We start from the raw sequence: 23,153 nt of genomic DNA on the forward strand, positions 1-23,153 counted from the left end.
TGAATTGTAATTTTGTTTGGATCTTGACCTATTTTATGAATTTTAACTCACTAAATACGTCTCTATACAATACTATTCATTTTACGGAATGAAAACAATAAACTATAGCTAGCCTAAAGATATTAATTATAATATTCATCTCTTTCATCGAACTATAGACTTTCCAAATAGTATTGGTCACTCCCTCAAAACTTGGGTAATGATGTTGGGTGTATTTAGCACTTTTCATCCCACTTTTCCTTATCTATTGCTTTTTTTCTCACTTAAAAAAAGCTAGCTAATTGTCATGTTTTTTGTTATCATGATTGTCATTGTTTCTTTATTGTTTTATGAATAAGTAATTATTCCATGACTTCACTTTATATTATACACCCAAAAGATAGTCCATATAATATGCATATTTCTGAATTTGTGGATTAAATTCTTGCATTGATTCTGGTGGGGCAGTTGAATGATTATTGTAAAAGCAACGTGGATGCATTTGTTAATTAAACGTTCTTTATGGAGTATATCATTTCCCAATTATTATAAATATGAAGAATTTTTATTTTCTCTTCTAGGTGATGCTGCAAGCAAAATACTGAGGCAATAAATCAGATTTATTAGCAATTATACATATTTACACAAGGTGGTCACAATTCACAACAACCAATTCCAAGTAATTAAATTAGTTAAAGGTTTACTTTTCTTCAATAACTGTATCAAATTGAATATATTGAAGTCAATTTCAGAAAGGGTAGTGATAAATTAACAAAATTGGGTAGTTAATGTAAACGTACAAATAAATGTCAATAAATTTATAGAATGGAAATTAATTATTTTGGGTAGCTCAGAATTCTTTATCAAGCAGTTGAATTATAATTGATAAAGAGAATCATACTTTTCTCATTTCTCAATCTCAATTATTATAATTTAATCAGTGTCGGTGGATTATGATCGGATCTTCTTATCATTTGGCAAAAAAGTAGTGAAGAATGCCGCCTTTGAATGATGCTATTAAATTGACAAATAGTAGTGTTAATTATATTCATAAATTTTGATATTATGATTTTCTTGGGAAGCAAAGATATATGCTAAGCCTTCATCATTGCACAACTTTGTCGTGAACAAAAAATTAGAGTAACTTTCACATGAATAAATCATACTATGATACTACTAATATTCGTCTTTAAAATATAATTAGAATTGATTTTTTTAGGTAATTCGATTAGATGTTACAGTTAGGGATGTCAATCTATTCCGAATCCCGCAGTTCGGCTAGCCCGGTAAAATCATAGGGTTAAGGCTAGAAAATCGTAACCTAAATGCAGAATAGGGCTACACGGGCTAACCCGTTCGGATCGGCAGGTTATGCGGGCTGGCCCGAGTGGGTTGTGGGTTTGCCCATGGGTTGAGCATTTAAAATAAAAATATAATTAAAATTTTGTGTTATATACTTATATAAAGTATATATGATAATTACAATATTAAAAGCAGCATTGATATGATGTATATGGTAATTATGTCTTCTCTCTCAAATTGAAACTTATGGTTATATGGAATATAGATGTTATTATTTTATACTTATATTAAACGTTGCATTACGTCTTTTCCATCTAAGAGAATGATCCGGTTGAAGCTTCAAAAATTATTGATTAGAAGAATGTCATTCAACTCCATAGAGTTTATTTTTTGACATAGTACTATCTATCCTATACTATCTTTTTTACCTACTTAAAATTTATGTTTTGGGTATACAATTAAGAATGTCATTCAACTACTTTGAAATGCATGATTTACATTCAATTGTAGTCATATCCACATGTGCTAATAATTAGTGATATGTATGTATTTTGTTTCAATTTTTAATTGCTATTAATTTCTTTCTCTTGATCACTTTCATAATACTTTTCTATTTGCTACAATTTTTTTTTATAAGTTAGAATATTGAATTGGATAGAAAGTACTCTCTCCGTCCCTGATTAAGAGTCACACTTGCATTTCTGCACTCGTTTTGTAAAAATGATAATAAATAGTTAAAGTGAAAAAAATGATAAAGTAAGAGAGAGAATAATGTAAAGAAGACTCTTCTCTACCTTATTCTCTATCTTATTTTACTCCCTCCGTTCCATAGTAATGGAGGCAGAACTTTTCGGCACGGTGATTAAGAAGTTAGGTGAGTTAAGTAAAGAGAGAATAAAGTGGAAAATGAAAAAGGTAGAGAAATGAAGATAAAAAAGTAAGAGAGAGTAAAGTAGGTGTGGAAAAATGTGTTGCCTTTTACTAAAAAGGGAAATGACTCTATTACTATGGAATATACGGAAATGGAAAAACGCCCCTATTACTATGGAACGGAGGGAGTACTATTTATCGACTTTAACTATTTATTATTATTTTTACAAAACGAGTGCAGAAATGCAAGTGTGACTCTTAATCGGGGACGAAGGGAGTAACACATAAGATCACTTTTAACCCAAGTAGCCCTGGGTTAGCTCGAAACCCGAAGATTTAGAGTTATGGCCGAAAATTTTTAACCCGAAAAATTCACAACTCGAATAACTCGCACCCAAATAGCCCGACAACCCGAGTGGATTGGCCTAAACCCGAGCGGGTTAATCCAATTTACATTCCTAGTCACAGTTAGTTGCGACAATTTACCTCGTGTGATGCATCTCATCAAATAAAGCCAAGAAAAGATAATCCAATCAATTAAATTACCCCAATCAATTTGATTGTCGAATCTATAATTGATTAATAAAATCATCAATTTTGGCCCTTTTGTCAATAAAATAAAAGGGTGGGGAAGATGGAAAGGGGAATGGCAGCTGTAATCGACGCTGATGGGGGACTACTCTTTTCCTGACTTTTTTGAAATTATATTTTGTCAAGTCTATTAATAGCTTATACATTTAACAAATTGACTTATTAAAGATTTAGAATGAAGACCACTTATTTGTTTGATACTAGGGGTGTGAAATTGTGAATGCATTTATTAATAGTTTAGCATTCTTTTTTTTCAACTTGGACGTAGATAGAGGGCCCACAACTAAATTCTTCTAATGTTTTCGAATGTAATTTTGAAGTTATTTCATGTTTTTGTCTATTCTTTCACATCCACAGCTGGCTAATAATTATGAATACTTATTTGTTTTCTCTGATGTGAGATAACCAAAGTTTAGGATAAAATATGAAAGTTACTCTAAGGAGAGGTTTGGGTGAACTTATTTATGAATTACTATAATTAGTAAATCAAGAGTATATAAAATATAATTAAGAGTAATATCTTAAGAATATATGAATTACAAAAATATTTGGATAATCGAGCTAGTAAGTTAAAGAAAGCTATAAGCATAACCATAAAGGAACTTTTTAAAAGAGTTATATCATCTCAAACAAAACTATCTCTTTATGAACAAAGAAAATATATAAAACTAAAACTAACATTCAAATAACTTTTTCAGTTTATATTTATTCACATTTCTTAAAACTCATAAAAATGAATCTTATATTCGTAACTTACACATTCATTCTTATATTCGTAACTAATAAATTCATTCAAAGAATGATCACTTTTCTAGAATTAATTCTACTATGACATAGACAAACAAATTTCTACAATAATTAGTCAAATGAATACCGGTTGAAAGTTTGAAACCACAATTAAACAGATATTCAAATTCAATTATATCTCGCAAGCACATGTACATTCATAGAGAAGGAACTTGAAATTTTTATTTTTAATACGAACGTCATATTTTAAGCACTTGCATTAGCATGCCTGCTCAAAACTCTAACCAGATCTCGAAATACAGCCATTTGAAAATCTCCTTTTGTCAGCAAGAAAATAAAATGAAGAGTGCAGATGATGAATACAGCAAGCAGCTATACTCTTAAATTTTCCATGACAAAGAATATCTGTCATCTCATCTTGTCTTTATCCTCTATAACATTTAATTTAACCATAGCAAAAATTAATAAACAAAAAGAAGTTGCAGCATTGATCTAACTAATATGGAGTACTTAAAAAGGATAAATCCCCAACATATATCTATGCAAATTAACATGTCTGGAAGATCATGGAAACTGGAACGAACCTCCGATTCCAGTAGCGCCCTCCGGGGGAGAGATGGCGACCCAGAGAAGGGAGATGGTGATGGCAATGAGGCCCGACCACACAAACACGATGGTGGGGGTCCTTCCTCGTCTCCCCATCAGTCCCTTAGCGAATGGATAGAGATGAGCCAACACCCAGAAACTGAAGAACACGCCTCCGAGCAAACGGCTCCACTGCGGTATGTTGCTGTATATAGTCCGGCTGAAACCAACAGCAATGGCGATCAAGTTGGTCATCATGATGGTGATAGGTGGGATCATCAGCGAGCTCCATTTCAGGATGTACAGATCTGCAAATTCATCATCATTGTCGTCGCCTCCAGATTTCGATGTCAGAGTAAACGAGATCTCGATCCCCGCAATCACCTTCAGTAGACCCTGGAGCACGGCTGCAAGATGAGCACTCGTGCCTCCGATCAGCCAGAATTGCTCATTACGCCACCACTCTTCTAAGTTGATGCCCGACCATTTTATCTCAAGCACGGCCAATGCGCAAAGAGTCAAGGTGATGACGAGGAGGTACGTGAGGAAGGTCACGTCTAGACTCTGGACAATGAATTGACCGGAGAAGAGTGATAGTGCCGGAAGGAAGCAGTACACGATCAGGAACAAAGAGGTGAAAGGATAGATACCCACATTCAGGTAAGCAATTCTTTGTAGAATCTTCATTTTTGGACTAGCCAGTAAGGCATTGTTACGTGAAAAGAAGATCTCGACTGACCCGGTGGCCCAACGGAGGACTTGATGAAGTCTGTCAGTGAGATTGATAGGAGCAGTGCCACGGAAAGCATCCCTCTTAGTGACGCAATATACAGATTTCCACCCACGATTGTGCATCCTATATCCTGTCACCACGTCTTCAGTCACTGACCCATAAATCCATCCAACACGGTTACCCCACTCAGTTTTGTCTTCATACCAACACGAGATCACGCTAATGGCTTCAGCAACAGTTGATGCATCAAGGAGTTCCCTAGGAATGGTAAGAGCACCAGGTGGTCGTCCGTTCTTTACAGCAGGATGATCAGCAAGTGGTCTCCCTTGGAATTCGGCCACTGGGATGGAATCGATCAGGAAGTTTGAGTTACCAAATCTTTTAGAGAAAAGAGAAGGATTCATTTCATCATCATCATCATCTCCCATCCTAAGAGCTCTGTGTTCCTCTGGTGCAGTTTTGATAGTTGCAGTAATCTTCCGTTTACCAAAACAACAGCTGCCACAACCGGAGTGTTCTTTGGATCGGGGAGGATCAAAGCCATAAAGTGCAGTTCGACGGAAGAGGCATCCAGTTCCAACATAAACTGGACCCTGCAGCCCATCTAGAGCACGCATGTTAACGTCAAAGAACACAGTATTATGATTTGCATAGCGATCAGACGGATCTATTCCTTCAAACCTTTGAGGAAATTGAGCATAACAAATACGGTCTCCACCACGATCCATCATGAAACACATGCCTTCTCTTATTGCCTGTGAGTTGTAGATGTAGTGATCACAGTCAAGATTCAAAATGAACGGCCCATTAGACATGATGGCCGAAGCTCGAACGAGAGCATTCATGGCCCCGGCTTTCTTATTGTGATCATATCCAGGACGCTTTTCACGAGAAACATAGACAAGCAGGGGTAGCCGAATGTCAACTTCTGTAAAATCAAGTGGGCTACTATCAACAGTTCCATTTAGTGGATCATCACTTGGGGGTTTCAACATTACCTGCGGTTTACGTAGTTGCAAAAGTGTCAATGAATCAACAATACAAAGAAGTTAAGAGGGATGAACTAACTACTCTTCATCAGTGAAAAGCAATTTATACAAGTAGGTAAAGTGCAGTTTCAATTTCAAAGAGGTTCTACTTAAAAGTAGGAAAACCATGTTATGCTGAAAACCATGTTGCAATCTTGAAGGACTTATAAATATATACCAAATTATCCACATCATTTGAGTAGAAAAATTAACAAATATAAAGAGCATATACCTGTATTATTCCTGCATGGTCACCCCTAGAGTGTTCCGGACCAGAAACCACCCAAGTTCCTGGCCAGTGAGTCCCATCTGCCATCCAAGTTGCTTTAGAGACCTTTAAAGGTTCAAATATTTCATCCGCAGCAGTCTGTCTCCGAAGCTTCATGGCCTTGATTTCTTCTCTAGCATTATATGCATCAGAGCGACGCCGAATCGAATCAGGAAGACCATTGATCCGAACCTTGAATTCATCGTACTCACGCTTAAGCCTTCTGCGATCCTTTACGAAATCAGAGCGCACTTTATTCTTAAATGGGTCTTTTTTCAGGCCGAAATAAGAGTCCGGATTTCTTGGTTCAATATCATGTTTTCGACAGAATGGCACCCACAAGTTAGCAAAACTTGCAGCTTCTGCCATGGCCTCAAATGTCAAGAGGGCACCTCCATCATCTGAAACATAACAGGAGAGCTTCTCGACTGGGTAATCAGCAGCAAGAATAGACAGAATAGTGTTTGCCGTAACAAGTGGAGGTTCTTTTTCTGGATCAGCAGTAGAAACAAATATATCTATTCCCGGTAGATCAGATTTTCCAGTTGGATTGGCAGGGCTTGGTGTTTCAAACTTCTCTTTCAACACGTTGAGATCAGTAGCACGATTAACAGGGCAGAGCTTTGGAAGTTGATCGAGTAACCAGGAGAAGGCAAACCAAATCTCACAGATGATAGACATCAACCACAGCCATCTTGCATCCTCGTTAGGATGGCTGATCCTCCATTGCAAAAATAGACCAAGAATAACCATACGGATAAAAATTAACAGCCTGGAGGAAGAAGAAATGAAGAGAGATGCTTGTCAGCTTTTATACCATATCCATTCAAATTTATACAGATGGGTTATACCAGTCAAAAAAATAATAACGAGAACAAATGAGAAGGCAAATAAAAATGTTCATCAATAATACTACTGAAAAAATGGAACTTAAACTCTTCATCAGCCATCAAGACCTTACAGGAATATGTTAAAAAATCATTTATTACAGCTAGAGGATTTCTTGTATAGGTTTCAAGTTAGTCTCATAACAACATTGTAAATGCACAACCCCACCAAATCGATGACTGATAGCCTAGAGGGACACCACAAATGTGCTCAATGACGCCCTATGTAGATTTTAGGAATACATCTGGCTTATGAACAATGACAGACATCATAAACTATTCAAGAAGTATGCTAAGCTAAAAATGTGAAACTTGAATTTCTACATTATCATCTAGCATACCTTACGTTTCCTTAGTCAAAATACTTGATCAATGAATTCAATATAGAAATTGTACAAAAATACACAATGAAAATCTGAAAATGCTCTCAAGCAAAATACAAAAACAAAATTAGCCAACTTATTTACCGATAAGGACTGAGTACTGCAGCTGGTATCTTCAGTTTACGGGTTAGAGGTCTCCATGGCTTGTTCAAAAGTTCTGGAGGCTCACCTGTTTCATCATTTTTATCTTCACTGAATCCTCCATCTTTTGGCCATATGGCATTACCATATCCATAGGTACCCTTAGTCTCAAACAGCCATCTATTGTGATCAAAATCCACCCCTGTTTGGCTCCTCATCAAGCCAGACTGGCTCCGCACTATTGCTGACCTGTTGGCTGATTTCATCAACGACAACCTCCTTTCCATTTTTGACATTCCAGAATTTGATGGAAGAGGCAATGGCTGACCAGGCTCAGCTGACTCATCGGGCAATTCTGTATTCTTATATGGCTCCTTACAACCAGGACAGATGCTTCCACCAGCCTTGACAGAATCAATAAAGCAATCCCTGCAGATCTTGAAATCACATTCACATGGAAGAATATCTTCACCCCTCTCGTCACTAATAACGTTTCCATCGCAGCCCTGTATAGCACAGGACGAACCTTTTGCCCCAGCCATCTGAGGATGGTTTGCTTCAGATTCAATCACCTTGTCCATCAGGTGGGCACGGGTAACACTGTTGTATCCTCCGGTGAACAAAGAGCTAGAAACATATTGCTCCTCGACCCTCTGTGAAATCGGGGGTTCCCCCCTAATGGCCAAAGAATCCATTGGTTGATTATCAGGTGTTGGTGGTATCTGCACTGTGTAATCTGCAAACTCAGGACCACTTATCTCACTATCGAGACTATCCCTTGACAAGTTCACATATCTGCCCGACGATGTTCTTCTTGTGAAGGTTACACTGGGAGGAATCGGGCCCCTCCCTGGCTGCGAATCAGATGGCCTGAAGGATCTTCCTGCCATTACCAATCTATGCAATAACAATTATCTACTCACCAAAACCTGAAGCATATCAAAGAGCCAAACATCAAATATGTTTAACTAAGTTACGAAAAACAGACATTACATATTTTGCTAACAGTCCAATTAGTCAAAATTCTTTTTATGACCATCTTTTTTAAGTGAAACCCACCATTTACATATGACCGTTTTAAACCCAAAACATCAATATTCACTTCATTAATGTATTTATAGACTTCAAATTTTGTCAGCAACCTCAATTATTTAGAACAAAAAATGTGTAATAGTACAACACTAACTAGATATATTACTAGATTAATTAAAAGTATTAGAATTTGCTAAATCTTCCTATAATAACATGTAAAATTATTAATGTATCAATCAAAAGTATTACTACTAGAATTTTGCAGACTGCACTATTATCTAAGAATCTAAATACTCTACTAAACTGATTAATCTTATTACGAAGATAATCAAGCTAGGTTAAAACCAGAATTCAGTGTATCAGTACTTACATGGAATATGTTAGAAACATTGCAACCAAAACTACAAAATCATTACTGACTCCAACCGGATGGAACGACGAGAATGCTCGTCATATTTCAAGTGCAAACACTACTTGAACTAGAGAATTTGCAGACAAGCTATTTAAAGAAGAAATCCAATGAATTTTGAGCTGCAGATTGCACAGGGTGTAAACTATTTATTTACAATCAAAATCAAAATCCAGCATTTCTTTCTTCAGGAAAAGTAAAAAGCAGCTGCTCTTTTGGATAAATTAAAACTTGCCGATAAAAGAATGCCATCAAATAGTTGGGGAAAGTCTAGATAATTTCAACCACAAAAAAAAAGAAAAAGTTACAGTACTTATTTTCTGTAAAGAATAGATATAAGAGATCAGTTCATGTGCAGCTAAAGATCTCAATCTTCAAAACACAAAACACCTCAAGTCGAAAGAAGATGAGCAGATCAAGAAGAAAACGTGTTGAAAACCAAACCAAAACTCGATTTCATGAAAAAAACAGTATAATAGAAACCTAACAGACTCAAACGGCAGTGACAGAATCCATATATAAATTTGGATCGTTTTATACACTAATCCAACAGAATGACACTTATTCTGGACAATGAGCAAAAATTAAGATAGTAGCACGTCACAAACAGATGAGATCTGAATATTCAAGCCAAAAACTATACCTGTGAGAAATTAAAAACTTAAAATGGAAATAATCTAGCTCATCGAGAGTGATTTTGCGGTGCTGGCTTATAAAATTGAAAAATGAAGAAGCAAAGTAGGTTGTATATTCAGTTGTTCGATTGTGTTGATGAATGTGAAAAATGGCGGAATATGGTGGTGGGGCGAAGAATTGAAGTTTATCTAATCCTTTTTGCCGTTTTGAGCGCTTGAGTTTTGAAATTGAACAAGGAGATGTTGAAAGAGATGTGACGGACAGTGAGGCGAAGATTGGGGTTAATGGGGCCGCCTTCGAACAAGGTCTGGATCCTCTGCTACTACTCCGTATCTCTTACTCTGCACCTGCCTTTTCTCACCTTACACCTGTCATTCGTCTACACGTTTTCACTCTTTGTTTATCCAACTTAATTATGTTTTTTATTTTTGATTCAATTCTCAATTTTTATTATTGGGTTAAGCTTATTTGCATTATTGAAGACTTTAAAGCCTCCGAGTTATTCAAGCTTAGGTTTAACTTATGAGAAACACTTCAATAATTCTACTTTTTCAAAGGTGGTCTAATGTTTTACTTAAATTCGTCATTTTATTTTACCAGGTTAAATTATTTAAAGAAATTACAAGGAAAGAATAATGACAGAATATTCCGAATAATATTATGTCGTGCTTCATTACACAAAAAATTCTACTACCTTATTATAAATATGTCATGTTTCATTCGCGTCTATGGAATTAATTAAATTTTTTTAAAGATATTCATGGAACCGATTTTAGCTGAAAAAGTGAATGTCATGAATGTTATTAGGAATAAAGTGAACATAGTGATGGAAAAGTAATCATATTAGAGATTGGCATTACGGAAAATTATGATAGATTTGGTATACAAAATTAATTATATCCTAATGGAAAATGAAATGTAATAATGTTTTAGAATAGAAAATGAGGCATCATCAAAGGTGGGAAAGGGAAAGCATCATTATGCATATATATAGATAAATTAAGTAGATTGTGTGCTCGAGTTTTACATTATTTCATAAATATATTCATAATTTATAGCATTATTTATAATAAATTCTCAACTTTTGAGATGTTTTGAAAATATTATTAACTTACAAATTTAATAAATAGAATGATGAGTCATCTAACAAAATACTATATGTACTACTACTATTTGAATTTTATATATAGATTTTTTCTCCATTAGGAATCGAACTAAGTATAGTTTATGTCCAAAACATTGGTGTTTTGTAATAGAGAATAACAAATACTACTATATTTTATTATATGTATTTCTGTTGTCTTCATAATTAAATTTTGTTTTACATATCTCTAAGTTTGATGTAATATACTTAGAAGATTGTTTTCTACACTTTTAAATTATCTTTTTGGTCGATTTTAGGTAAACAATCTTCAATTTTTTTCTTCAGATTTGACATTTTTGCATACAAAGACTCATTAGTCATTACAAACTTTTCACCCATTTCATTTGTTTGAAATTATAACTTGAGATATCTCTGCAAACTGTCCGATATCATGTTATAAAGTTTGTCAGAAGTTTGGAATTGTTTTGAAAGCTAAGAAAATAGAGGGGAGGAGCCGAGGAGATGGCTTTATCATAATTATTCTTTTCAATAATGATATTGAAGTCACCAAGTGTAACATCCCGAATTCTCAATCGATATTGTCACCACCTAAATATCTTATTAATGTAATTATCAGGAATGGATTCTTTGTCCTCTTGGTAATTTAAAATACATCAAAATCCACAGACTTCTAATAGTACTACGTACTAAGAACCGTAAATGTAAAACATATAAAGTTAAACTATATATATAGTTCACTCAAAATAAAATAAAGCAAGGACTCCTTCAATTTCAACTCAAAGGATTTGCGTCTAGGAGTAATAAAGATTGACATGCAATAATTACTCTGAAAATTACAATTAGTGACTAAAATAGATTAGAATACTCTTCAAGAACTGAGGGACAATTTCGTGCTAAAAACGTACTCCATTTAAAAAGTGTTGAAATATTTTTAATGTATTAAACCGCAGAAGTATAAATGGCAAAATAATTAAATTTACAGTCCTCTCCTTTTTACAAAGAAATATTCATTTACAAAGAACAACCACTTCTATTCACTATAGTTGTTACTTCTGTACTCAAAATTATTTCTTAATTTTATAATGACCTCTTTTCTCTGAATTAGGAGTATAAATAGAGCTCACGCAGATTTCTATAACTTTTATAAGGCCACTAGAGTCAACGATTACCGGTTGAAACCACGATGAAATGGATATTCAACTATATCTACGCAAGCACATAGATATTCATAAAGAAGGAAATTGAAATTTATTTTAAATAATTTCGATATATTTTATGCAATTGCGTACCTAGACAAAAACCTAACTAGATCTTGAGATAAAAATCAAGTTGACGTTAGATAATCTCCTTTTGTCAGCAATAGAATAAAATGAAGAATGCAGATGAAGAAGAATATAGTATTAAATTTTCCATGACAGAGAATATCTGTCATCTCATCTGGTCTTATCTTCTACACATTTAATATAACAATGCCAAAAATAAACAAATGAAATGAAAGTGTAACATTGATCTAACTAACTTACTCCGAAGGACATATCTATGCCAATGAACATGTCTGGAAGATCATGGAAACTGGAACGAACCTCCGATTCCTGTAGCGCCCTCCGGGGGAGAGATGGCCACCCAGAGAAGGGAGATGGTGATGGCGATGAGACCCGACCACACAAACACGATGGTTGGGGTCCTTCCTCGTCTCCCCATCAGTCCCTTGGCAAATGGATACAGATGAGCCAACACCCAGAAACTGAAGAACACGCCTCCGAGCAAACGGCTCCATTGTGGTATGCTGCTGTATATAGTCCGGCTCACGCCAACAGCAATGGCAATCAAGTTCGTCATCATGATGGTGATAGGTGGGATCATCAGCGAGCTCCATTTCAGGATGTACAGATCCGCGAATTCATCATCATTGTCGTCGCTTCCGGATTTTGATGTCAGAGTAAACGAGATCTCGATCCCAGCAATCACCTTCAGTAGACCCTGGAGCACGGCTGCAAGATGAGCGCTCGTGCCTCCGATCAGCCAGAATTGCTCATTACGCCACCACTCCTCTAAGTTGATGCCCGACCATTTTATCTCAAGCACGGCCAATGCGCAAAGTGTCAAGGTGATGACGAGGAGGTACGTGAGGAAGGTCACGTCTAGACTCTGGACAATGAATTGACCGGAGAAGAGTGATAGTGCCGGAAGGAAGCAGTACACGATCAGGAACAAAGAGGTGAAAGGATAGATACCCACATTCAGGTAAGCAATTCTTTGTAGAATCTTCATTTTTGGACTAGCAAGAATAGCGTTGTTACGGGAAAAGAAGATCTCGACTGACCCAGTGGCCCAACGGAGGACTTGATGAAGTCTGTCTGTGAGATTGATAGGAGCAGTGCCACGGAAAGCATCCCTCTTAGTAACGCAATACACAGATTTCCAGCCTCGATTGTGCATCCTATATCCTGTCACCACGTCTTCAGTCACTGACCCATAAATCCATCCAACACGGTTACCCCACTCAGTTTTGTCTTCATACCAACACGAGATCACGCTAATGGCTTCAGCAACCGTTGATGCATCAAGGAGTTCCCTAGGAATGGTAAGAGCACCAGGTGCTCGTCCATTCTTTACAGCAGGATGATCGGCAAGTGGTCTCCCTTGGAACTCTGCCACTGGGATGGAATCAATCAGGAAGTTTGAGTTACCAAATCTTTTAGAGAATAGAGAAGGATTCATTTCATCATCATCGTCATCTCCCATCCTAAGAGCTCTGTGTTCCTCTGGTGCAGTTTTGATAGTTGCAGTCTTCTTCCGTTTAGCAAAACAACAGCTGCAACAACCAGAGTGTTCTTTTGATCGGGGAGGATCAAAGCCATAAAGTGCAGTCCTACGGAAGAGGCATCCAGTTCCAACATAAACTGGACCCTGCAGCCCATCTAGAGCACGCATGTTAACATCAAAGAACACGGTATTATGATTTGCATAGCGATCAGATGGATCTATTCCCTCAAACCTTTGAGGAAATTGGACATAGCATAGACGGTCTCCACCACGATCCATCATGAAACACATGCCTTCTCTTATTGCCTGTGAGTTATAGATGTAGTGATCGCAGTCAAGATTCAAAATGAATGGGCCATTAGACATGATGGCTGAAGCTCGAACGAGAGCATTCATGGCCCCTGCCTTCTTATTGTGATCATATCCTGGACGCTTTTCTCGAGAAACATAGACAAGGAGGGGTAGCCGAATGTCAACTTCTGTAAAATCAAGTGGGCTACTATCATCAGTACCATTAAGAGGATCATCACTTGGTGGTTTCAACATGACCTGCAATTTTATAGTTACAAAAGTGTTAATGAATCAACAATACAAAGAAGTTAAGAGGGATGAACTAACTACAGTTTCTCAGTGAAAAGCAAGTAACAATAGTTCAAGCCTTCAAAAAAATCCCTAAATAATCCCTACGTAGATACTGCAAATTAAGGCATGGAAAATAGTCAACTGGTTTAGAAACATTTTATGCTAAAACGAAATGGGAACAATCTTGAAGGACTTATACATACATACCAATATCCAAATCATTAGAGTAGAAAATTTAACAAATATAAAGAGCATATACCTGTATTATTCCTGCATGGTCACCTCTAGAGTGTTCCGGACCAGAAACCACCCAAGTTCCCGGCCAGTGAGTCCCATCTGCCATCCAAGTTGCTTTAGAGACCTTTAAAGGTTCTAATATTTCATCCGCAGCAGTCTGTCTCCGAAGCTTTAAGGCCTTGATTTCTTCTCTAGCATTATATGCATCAGAACGACGCCGAATTGAATCAGGAAGACCATTGATCCGAACCTTGAATTCATCGTACTCACGCTTAACCCTTCTGCGATCCTTTACAAAATCAGGGCGCACTTTATTCTTAAATGGGTCTTTTTTCAGTCCGAAATAAGATTCTGGATTTCTTGGTTCAATATCATGTTTTCGACAGAATGGCACCCACAAGTTAGCAAAACTTGCAGCTTCTGCCATGGCCTCAAATGTCAAGAGGGCACCTCCATCATCTGAAACATAACAGGAGAGCTTCTCGACTGGGTAATCAGCAGCAAGAATAGACAGAATAGTGTTTGCCGTAACAAGTGGAGGTTCTTTTTCTGGATCAGCAGTAGAAACAAATATATCTATTCCCGGAAGATCGGATTTTCCAGTTGGATTGGCTGGGCTGGGTGTTTCAAACTTCTCTTTTAACACCTTAAGATCCGTAGCACGATTAACAGGGCAGAGCTTCGGAAGTTGGTCGAGTAACCAGGAGAAGGCAAACCAAATCTCACAGATGATAGACATCAACCACAGCCACCTTGCATCCTCATTAGGATTGCTGATTCTCCATTCCAAAAATAGACCAAGAATAACCATACGGACGAAAATTAATAGTCTGGAGGAAGAAGAAATGAAGAGGGATGCTTGTCAGCTTTTATACAATATCCATTCAAATTTATACAGATGCGTTATTCCCAATCGAAATAATAGAAATAAGAACAAATGAGAAATAGCCAAAAAGGTACTTAAAAGTTCAATACTATCATTTATCACTGCTAGGGGATATGTTGTATAGATTTCAATGTAGTCTCATAACTACATTGTAAATGCACAACCCCACAAACCCACAAAATCTGGCTGTGAACAATAACAGACAACTTAAATTATTCAAGAAGTATCATCAGGTAAGAAATAATTTATTGAATTTCTACATTACGGCTTAATTATTAAAATACCTGATCAGTCAATTCAAGATAGAAAATTGTACGAAAACACACAATGAAAATCAGAAAATCCTATCAAGCAAAATATAATAACAAAATTAGCCAACGATTTTACCTATATGGACTGAGTACTGCAGCTGATATCTTTAGTTTACGGGTTAGAGGTCTCCATGGCTTGTTGAAAAGTTCTGGAGGCTCGCCTGTTTCGTCATTTTGATCTTCAGTTAATCCCCCATCTTTTGGCCATATGGCATTACCATATCCATAGGTACCCTTAGTCTCAAACAACCATCTATTATGATCAAAATCCGTCCCTGCTTGGCTCCTCATTAATCCAGACTGGCTCCGCACTATTGCAGACCTGTTGGTGGATTTCATTAAAGACAATCTCCTTTCCATTTTTGACATTCCAGCATTAGATGGAAGAGGCAATGGCTGACCGGGCTCAGCTGACTCATCGGGCAATTCTGTATTCTTATATGGATCTTTACAACCGGGACAGATGCCTCCACCAGCCTTAACAGAATCAACAAAGCAATCCCTGCATATCTTGAAATCACATTCACATGGAAGAATATCTTCACCCCTCTCATCACTCATAACTTTTCCATCGCAGCCCTGTATAGCACAGGACGAACCTTTTGCCCCAGCCATCTGAGGATGGTTTGCTTCAGATTCTATCACCTTGTCCATCAGGTGGGCACGGGTAACGCTGTTGTATCCTCCGGTGAACAAAGAGCTAGACACATATTGCTCCTCGACCCTTTGTGAAATTGGAGGTTCCCCCCTAATGGTCAAAGAATCCATTGGTTGATTATCAGGTGTTGGCGGTATATGCACAGTGTACTCCGCAAACTCAGCACCACTTATCTCACTATCAAGACTTTCCCTTGACAGATTCACATATCTGCCCGACGATGTTCTTCTTGTAAACTTTACACTGGGAGGAATCGGGCCCCTCCCTGGCTGCGAATCAGAGGGCCTGAAGGATCTTCCTGCCATTACCAATCTATGCAATAACAAAGTATCTACTCACCAGAACCTGAAACATATCAAAGAGCCAAACATCAAATATTTAACTAAGTTATGAAATTATGTATATTCTGCTAACGGTCAGATTACTTTTCACCATTTTTAAAATCAAACATTCTTTCTCCGACCATCTTTTTTAAAGTGAAAAACAACATCCCAAGAACTTTAACAGACCAATACTGAATATAGCTTAGAATAGATCAAAACACTTTCTCTTTCTACAACGTTACTCATTCATTTCTTTCTACAGGAAAAGCAAAAAAAGCAGCTGCTTTTTTGGCCAAATTCAAATCTTTGCCAGTAAAAGAACTAAATAAAATAGTTGTGCAAAGTCGAGATAATCTCAACCACAAAAAAAGTTACCTATTTTCTGCAAAGAACAGATATCAGAGATCACACCATGTGCACCTAATGATCTCAATCTTCAAAACACAAAACACCTCAACTCGAAAGAAGATGTGCAGATGAAGAAGTAAAACGCAAGTAAAGGTGTTGAAAACGTGTGAGCAAGAAGAAGATCGTGTATGTACAACAAGAAAATGGATGGAAATATATCACATCATCTATGCTACTCAGTCTACTTAAAAGAAGCGAAGACCATTTCTGTATATAAAAACAATGAAACGGCCTCCCCCCAAGACGAGTAAGAAATTTTCAAACGCTAGAATTTAATAATGAGACAATTTATACATACGGCACATACACATTCATTATTCATTTCCCCCCCACACACACGGTTTGCAAACAAATTTACAACTGTAACACACTTGCTATATGTGACCCGGTCACTAGTTAGCCCTCTCTCTCTCTCTCTCCAAATTTTCCAAACCAAAGCATACCAAACCAAAGACTCAGTTTCATGATAAAAAACAGTATAATAGAAACCTAACGCATTCAAACGGCACTAAACAGCCGGCTAAATTTCCCACTTGGGCGAAGAAACCCAGATACAAATTTGGATCTTTTTATACACTAATTCAACAGAATGACACTTCATTCTAGACAATGAGCTAAAATTAAGATAGCGGCATCTCACAAACAGACGAGATCTGAGCATTAAAGACAAAAACTATACCTTTGAAAAATTAAAAACTTAAATGGAAATAATCTAGCTAGCTCATGGAGAAAAGTTGATTTTGCGGCGCTAGCTTTTGGAATTGAAACATGAAGAAGCAAAGTAGGTTGTATATTCGGTTGTTCGTTTGTGTTTTTGAATGTGAAACAATGGCTGAAATGGTGGTGGGGCAAAGTGCTTAAGCGAAGAATTGAACTTTTTCTATTCCTTTTAGCCGTTTTTAGTGATTTGAGTTTTGAAATTGAAACAAGAAGGTGTGTGTTGATAGAGATTGGACGGACAGTGAGGCGAAGATTGAGGTTTAGTGGGAATGTCTTCTAACAAGGTCAGGATCCTCTGCTACTACGGCATACCTCTTACCCTACACCTCCCTTTTCTATCCTCACACCTGTCATTCATCTACACGCTTTTATTTCTTGTTTATTCAATTCCATTAAATTCTTTTATTATTAATTCAATTCAGATTTTTAACATTCATTAAATATATTTATTATTGATTCAATTCAGATTTTTTAAACATTTATGTACAGGTACAAATTAATAAAGCGATCACGTTCTTTTATTATTGAGTTAATTTGATTATCGAATAGGAGTACTATATAAAACTCACTACTAATTCAAGCTTAATTTAACTTGTGTTGTGATAAAATTTCAATAAATACTACAGAATATTACTTACTACTCACTATATACGTAGTAATATTTTTACTTAAACTCATCATTTTCTTTTACCAGGTTTAAATTTTTTAAGAATACATATGACTGGAAAGTAGCATTAAAAAACATTTCTTTTCAAGAAATATTTAACGGAGAAGTGAGGAACTAAGGAAAGAATATTGACGGAATATTCTAAATTATATTGCGTCGTGATATCTCAAATTCCATGCTAAACAGGATTTGATATTCTAAAATTCGCAATTTTTAAATTAAGGAGTTTTCGTCTGCTAATGTAAGATATACGTTAATAGAAAGATGGAAATAATTATCCTCAAAGTTTAATTTTGTTTGGTGGATATTTACTTTAATGAAAGGGACCCTCAAAAAATTTAAATTTTTGTCCGACCAAGTTAATTATTGGTTCAATAAAGGTAGCGAAATTGAACAAATTTGAATTTAAAATGAATATTCTACTGTGCAAGTTGTAAGAAAGAATTATTTGAATATTTTTCCGTTGCCATAAATTGCAAGGAGAAAATGTAAACTTTCTTACATGACCGAAGAAGATGTTTTAAAATGTTTTAAAATTAGTCAATGTTTAAAAATTAGTCTGGTTAGACAATGTTTTAAAATTAGTCAATGCAATGATCAAATTGAATTGGATAATACATACTACTAGGTTAATTGGCTATTCTAATTTTAAAACACTGAATTCAACTCTTGCTATTTCAATGGAATCAAAACCAATTACTTCCTCTGCCCCGTACTAATAGTCACGTTTACCATTTTTCCCCATTTTCTAAAAATATACTACCTGCATCCCATAAAAATATACATTATTTCCTTTTTAGTCGTCCTACAAAAATATATGCATTTTTCAATTTTAGAAATTCTTTTCTGTCTAAGAGGAGGGACCCATTCTCTACAAACAACATTTTAATTATTTTTTCTCTCTACATCTCTCTTACTTTATCAATTTTGCATTAAAACCTGTGCCGAGTTCAAAGTATTTGGGTGACGGAGGGAGTAATAAATAGTTAAAGTTAAGAAATAGTAAAATAAAATAGAGAATATGATAGGGAAAAATAAATGTGACGGTTAATGCAAGACAGATTAATAGTATTAATCAACTAAAACAACGGAATGAAATTACCATGCTAATTGTTGATTACTAAGTACAATTTACAAGTAAAGTTGAGATAAAATAAAAAGAGAAGAGGGGGTGAATTAAAATATTTTGTACCCCGTATGCAGAAACTGTAATAAATAGAAAATTATGTATTTAAATAAAAAAATGAATATTGTATTTAAAAAATTGAATTATGTTAACTTACTCCGTAATAAGGATCATTGTAAGCTAGCATCTCATTTGAATGACAACTTAATGTAGTTCTTTTTTCTATTTTTGTGAGTATGTAGAATTTTATTATTCCCTTCATCCCAGATAGTTTGTCTCACTTCCTTTTTCACACTCGTTTTGCAAAAATAGAGAAGGATATGGGTGTATGAAATGAAGGTGAGGAGATTAAGGTATTTATAATAGGAGAAGAAAATAAAAAAATAATAATTAATAAAACAAAAAAAAGGAAAATCGACTCCGCCATCGGCCCGTGCCTCTGCAATGGAGGCCCATGCAGGGCCGATGGGGCCATCGGCCCAGGCCATTGATCGGCGGCTCGGCGCGGGGGCGGAGGTGATGGGGATGGAGAATCGACCCTGGTGATCGCCCCCCATTGTGAATGCTCTAAGAATATAAACTAGTCAGACATATATTATGTTTATTTTTATTGGAGAAAATATGAAAAGCAAGAGCACGGATGCACTAATATTGAATCCATAAGTTTTAGCCTTATGAATGAGAAAATCATCAAATAGGATATCTGTTGAATATTGGACTCATTGCTTTGGACTTCTAATATTAATTGGTTGGGCTGATAACTTATTGAGCCCATGTAAGTAATTATATCATGGCCCAAACATAGGTCGGCCCGGTTTACTTACCATACTCGCTGGATGGCTGCCACCTGGCTCCTCCACGCGGATCAAGCGCTTGAGCCATTGGATTGGTGAGTGTGTTTGTTATGAGTCTAATAGACTCTTCCCTTCCCATTCATTCTAGGAAAACCTCTCTCTCTCACTCAGAAACCGCTTCACCTTCTCTCTTGTTTTCTGGCGATTCTAGCCGGAAATTTCCTTCAAGCTTTTGGTTCTACCAATGATTCTCAGTTCCTAAGAGAACTATCAGTGTTGTTTGAGTGTTAGACAACTTCTTCGATTTCCTTCTCAAACCCTAGGGTTCGGTCTTCATCTGCGACCTACCCTATTGTGCTTGGAGTGGTTGTTTGAAGGTTTCTTGTGTTCTGAGAGGCGCTTGTAAGTCCGTGTGTAGAGATGGCCGTGGTGTGCGATGACAGATCTCTGGTTGTGTGGTTCGTTCAACGATGCTCTCCTTTGTGACTTGCAGTAAGGATTGGGGAGGTCTGAGGTCTAGTGCAATCACTGCTGTGACCTGAGCCATCCATGACCCGATTCTCTGACTTAGTCTATCTTACTTGCTTTGATCCCTCGGGATCAATCTCTTTATGTGACTAACTCTTCATTTTAAGTGTGCAGGAACTCAGTGAAACTGGAATCTCAAGATCAAAGACTTTCTTGAGATAGCTTAGGGTTGCATCTGGGTAACACTTAGTGTGTAATCTTGATTCCACGGTTGTACTTGGCTTGTACCTCTGAGATTAGCCATCTCAGATCAATATCAATAAAAGATGGTGAATTCCGAATGGTTTGATTCCTACAATATCCACAAAGAAACTTAATTTTGAAATGGTTACTAGCCTATAAAAATATTAATTTTCAGTATCTACTTTTTTTTCTACTTTATTTTTAAATACAAATGCACGAAACTTTGTATTTTTCTAGTTTTTCCCCGAAACCAAAAATCAATATTGATATGGCACACTAGAATCTAGAATTTGCGTGACAAATGAAAACGACATTGTTTTGATTTGGTTATTTTAAAAGAATAAAAATAAAATGTTCGTAATTTTCTTCCTCACATACCTAGTGTATTTCTCTTTCTTTATCAATGCTCTAGTGTATTTTCTGTTCCACATTTTAGCAACGGGCTAAGATTTGATAAAATCAATTTAGCAAAACCTCCACTTTCTGCATTGACTTCTCTTCCTAGACAGTGTCGTGATTCCAATTTTGCATTGGCTCCAATGAAATACTAATATGAAGAGTATTAACTCTGCAATTTTTTTTGCTATTTATTTTAGTTTATGCCGTTTCACTGCAGAATGCGGAAGTTTGCTGTGAATATTTGCTTGCCTTCTTAGAATAGTCCAATTATCCAATGAAATCCCAAAACCAAGAACAATGAATAGAGTGAAAGAGAAAGAGAAATGAGAAAACGGGAGGGAGGAAGGAAGATGATTACGTGAAATTTTATTTCAAATTTCTAAAAATAATTTCATCATTATTGATTTTGGATTTTGGGGAATAAGTTTGGGGGAAAAATCAGAAAATATTGTAAATGTTTGTATTTAAATATATATAATCCATTTTAATATGACATGGTAAACTGTAATGCAATTTTCTCAAAATTCATATAAAAATTTTCCATTCTCATTTGATTTGAAAATATAATTAAATTCATTTTACAGATAAAGAGAAAAATTGTTAAAACAATATTTAAATGTGATTACTCATTCACACCAATTCAGTATTTAAGCATATCCTTGACCCTCCATTTTAATTATATATATATGGATTGCTCCGGTGTGTCGCCTAGAATATAATAGTGAAATTTAAAGGAAAGATATGAAGATTAAGTGCTTGTATACAGTATTGGTGATGGTCGTCTTGGTTTTTGCTATGTCCTCTAGTAATTATCTTATACCATATATAATTGTAATTTTTTCATTCTTATTTAAGTTTTTGGAGTTAATTATTGGTTGTGATTTTTCAGGGGAAGCCATGGGCAGGACTTGTGAATCACCAAGTCAAACGTTCAAAGGTCAATGCTGGAGAGACCACAATTGTAAGGTAATTTGCTCAGCTGAGGGTTTTGAAGATGGCGAGTGCGAAGGTCTTCGACGTAAATGTATATGTCGGAAAACTTGCTGATGGATTTATCAAAGCTGTAATAAAAGATGTGTTTTTGCATCATTTATAAATAAATAAAGCTTGCTTCTTGATGGAAGTGTATAAACTATTTATTTTATTGGAGAAAATATGAAAATCAAGTAATGCACTAAAATTAAACTAATAATTCTAGTCTTATGAATTGAGAAAATTCACAAAATGGATATCAACAGAGACTTAATTATAAAATGATAAGGTATAGTATTCGTATTGAATCTCACGTTAAAATACATAACTCTCTTTTTTTTCTCTATTTAATGGAGTACTACTTATATATACTCATTTTCTCTTTTCAATTAAACAAACTAAAATAACTATAAAAATTATGTGACGATCAAGAAATATGTTATCCTAGTCGGGATATATGCAAATCGATAGATTCATGTAAACAAAACTAATTCTAATTGTTTAAACTTAGAGTGCCGATTTTTTGCCTTGATTGGGCATGAATTGGCTGTAAATTGTATCTTGAAATTAGATAAAATTACTAGAGAAAACAAGAACGAGTGTAAGTATATATGAAGACATTTGCCCAAAAGTTCATCATACAATCAAATAAGCTTAGGAGATCAATTTTTAATATCATTTCCTAAATTTCTTTTCCCCTCATTTTTCTTTTCCAAATTGGCAGTTTCACCTACCGAATCCCCATAACCAATTTTCATTCTTTTTTTTTTTTACATTTGTCGGATTTAATTTCTACCCACTCTTTATATTTTTGATTCTTTTATCTTTCAAAACTTTCTATACTCCATAAATATCCTATTAAAACCATAATCATTTTACACAAATATCTCTCTTGCCCTTTTATTAGGATTATACTTTTTAATTAATGTGTATTTTAGTTAGATTTCATAATGAAAT

General features: G+C 35.7%; 2 protein-coding genes across 3 annotated transcripts; both read right to left on the reverse strand.

The window, feature by feature from the left end:
• Nucleotides 1–3,842: 3,842 nt before the first annotated feature.
• LOC125212290 (cellulose synthase-like protein D2) lies at nt 3,843–9,776 on the reverse strand. Its single transcript, XM_048112410.1, has 4 exons — nt 9,539–9,776; nt 7,458–8,383; nt 6,068–6,875; nt 3,843–5,805 (listed from the first exon to the last, which is right to left on the reverse strand). The coding sequence occupies exons 2-4, from the start codon at nt 8,342–8,344 to the stop codon at nt 4,054–4,056; spliced, it is 3,447 nt and encodes a 1,148-aa protein (XP_047968367.1). The 5' UTR covers nt 8,345–8,383; nt 9,539–9,776; the 3' UTR covers nt 3,843–4,053.
• A 2,243-nt stretch (nt 9,777–12,019) lies between these two features.
• On the reverse strand, nt 12,020–17,735 carry LOC125212662 (cellulose synthase-like protein D2). Of its 2 annotated transcripts, none has more exons than XM_048112892.1 (4): nt 17,487–17,735; nt 15,495–16,421; nt 14,244–15,051; nt 12,020–13,951 (listed from the first exon to the last, which is right to left on the reverse strand). In XM_048112892.1, the coding sequence occupies exons 2-4, from the start codon at nt 16,379–16,381 to the stop codon at nt 12,200–12,202; spliced, it is 3,447 nt and encodes a 1,148-aa protein (XP_047968849.1). In that variant the 5' UTR covers nt 16,382–16,421; nt 17,487–17,735; the 3' UTR covers nt 12,020–12,199. The 2 variants fall into 2 exon arrangements, with proteins under 2 accessions (XP_047968849.1, XP_047968848.1); XM_048112891.1 differs by lacking the exon at nt 17,487–17,735 and adding an exon at nt 16,775–17,177.
• Nucleotides 17,736–23,153: the final 5,418 nt, after the last annotated feature.

This window comes from Salvia hispanica, chromosome 3 (genome assembly GCF_023119035.1).
Source record: "Salvia hispanica cultivar TCC Black 2014 chromosome 3, UniMelb_Shisp_WGS_1.0, whole genome shotgun sequence".
In the NCBI taxonomy this organism is placed as follows: domain Eukaryota; kingdom Viridiplantae; phylum Streptophyta; class Magnoliopsida; order Lamiales; family Lamiaceae; genus Salvia; species Salvia hispanica.

Coding starts and splice junctions, on each gene's coding strand:
- LOC125212662 (XM_048112892.1), bottom strand. CDS start 16,381: ATGGCAGGAAGATCCTTCAGGCCCTCTGATTCGCAGCCAGGGAGGGGC. Junction 15,052..15,494: donor GCAGTACTCAGTCCATATAG/GTAAAATCGTTG, acceptor TTCTTCCTCCAG/ACTATTAATTTTCGTCCGTA. Junction 13,952..14,243: donor ACCATGCAGGAATAATACAG/GTATATGCTCTT, acceptor ATAAAATTGCAG/GTCATGTTGAAACCACCAAG.
- LOC125212290 (XM_048112410.1), bottom strand. CDS start 8,344: ATGGCAGGAAGATCCTTCAGGCCATCTGATTCGCAGCCAGGGAGGGGC. Junction 6,876..7,457: donor GCAGTACTCAGTCCTTATCG/GTAAATAAGTTG, acceptor TTCTTCCTCCAG/GCTGTTAATTTTTATCCGTA. Junction 5,806..6,067: donor ACCATGCAGGAATAATACAG/GTATATGCTCTT, acceptor CGTAAACCGCAG/GTAATGTTGAAACCCCCAAG.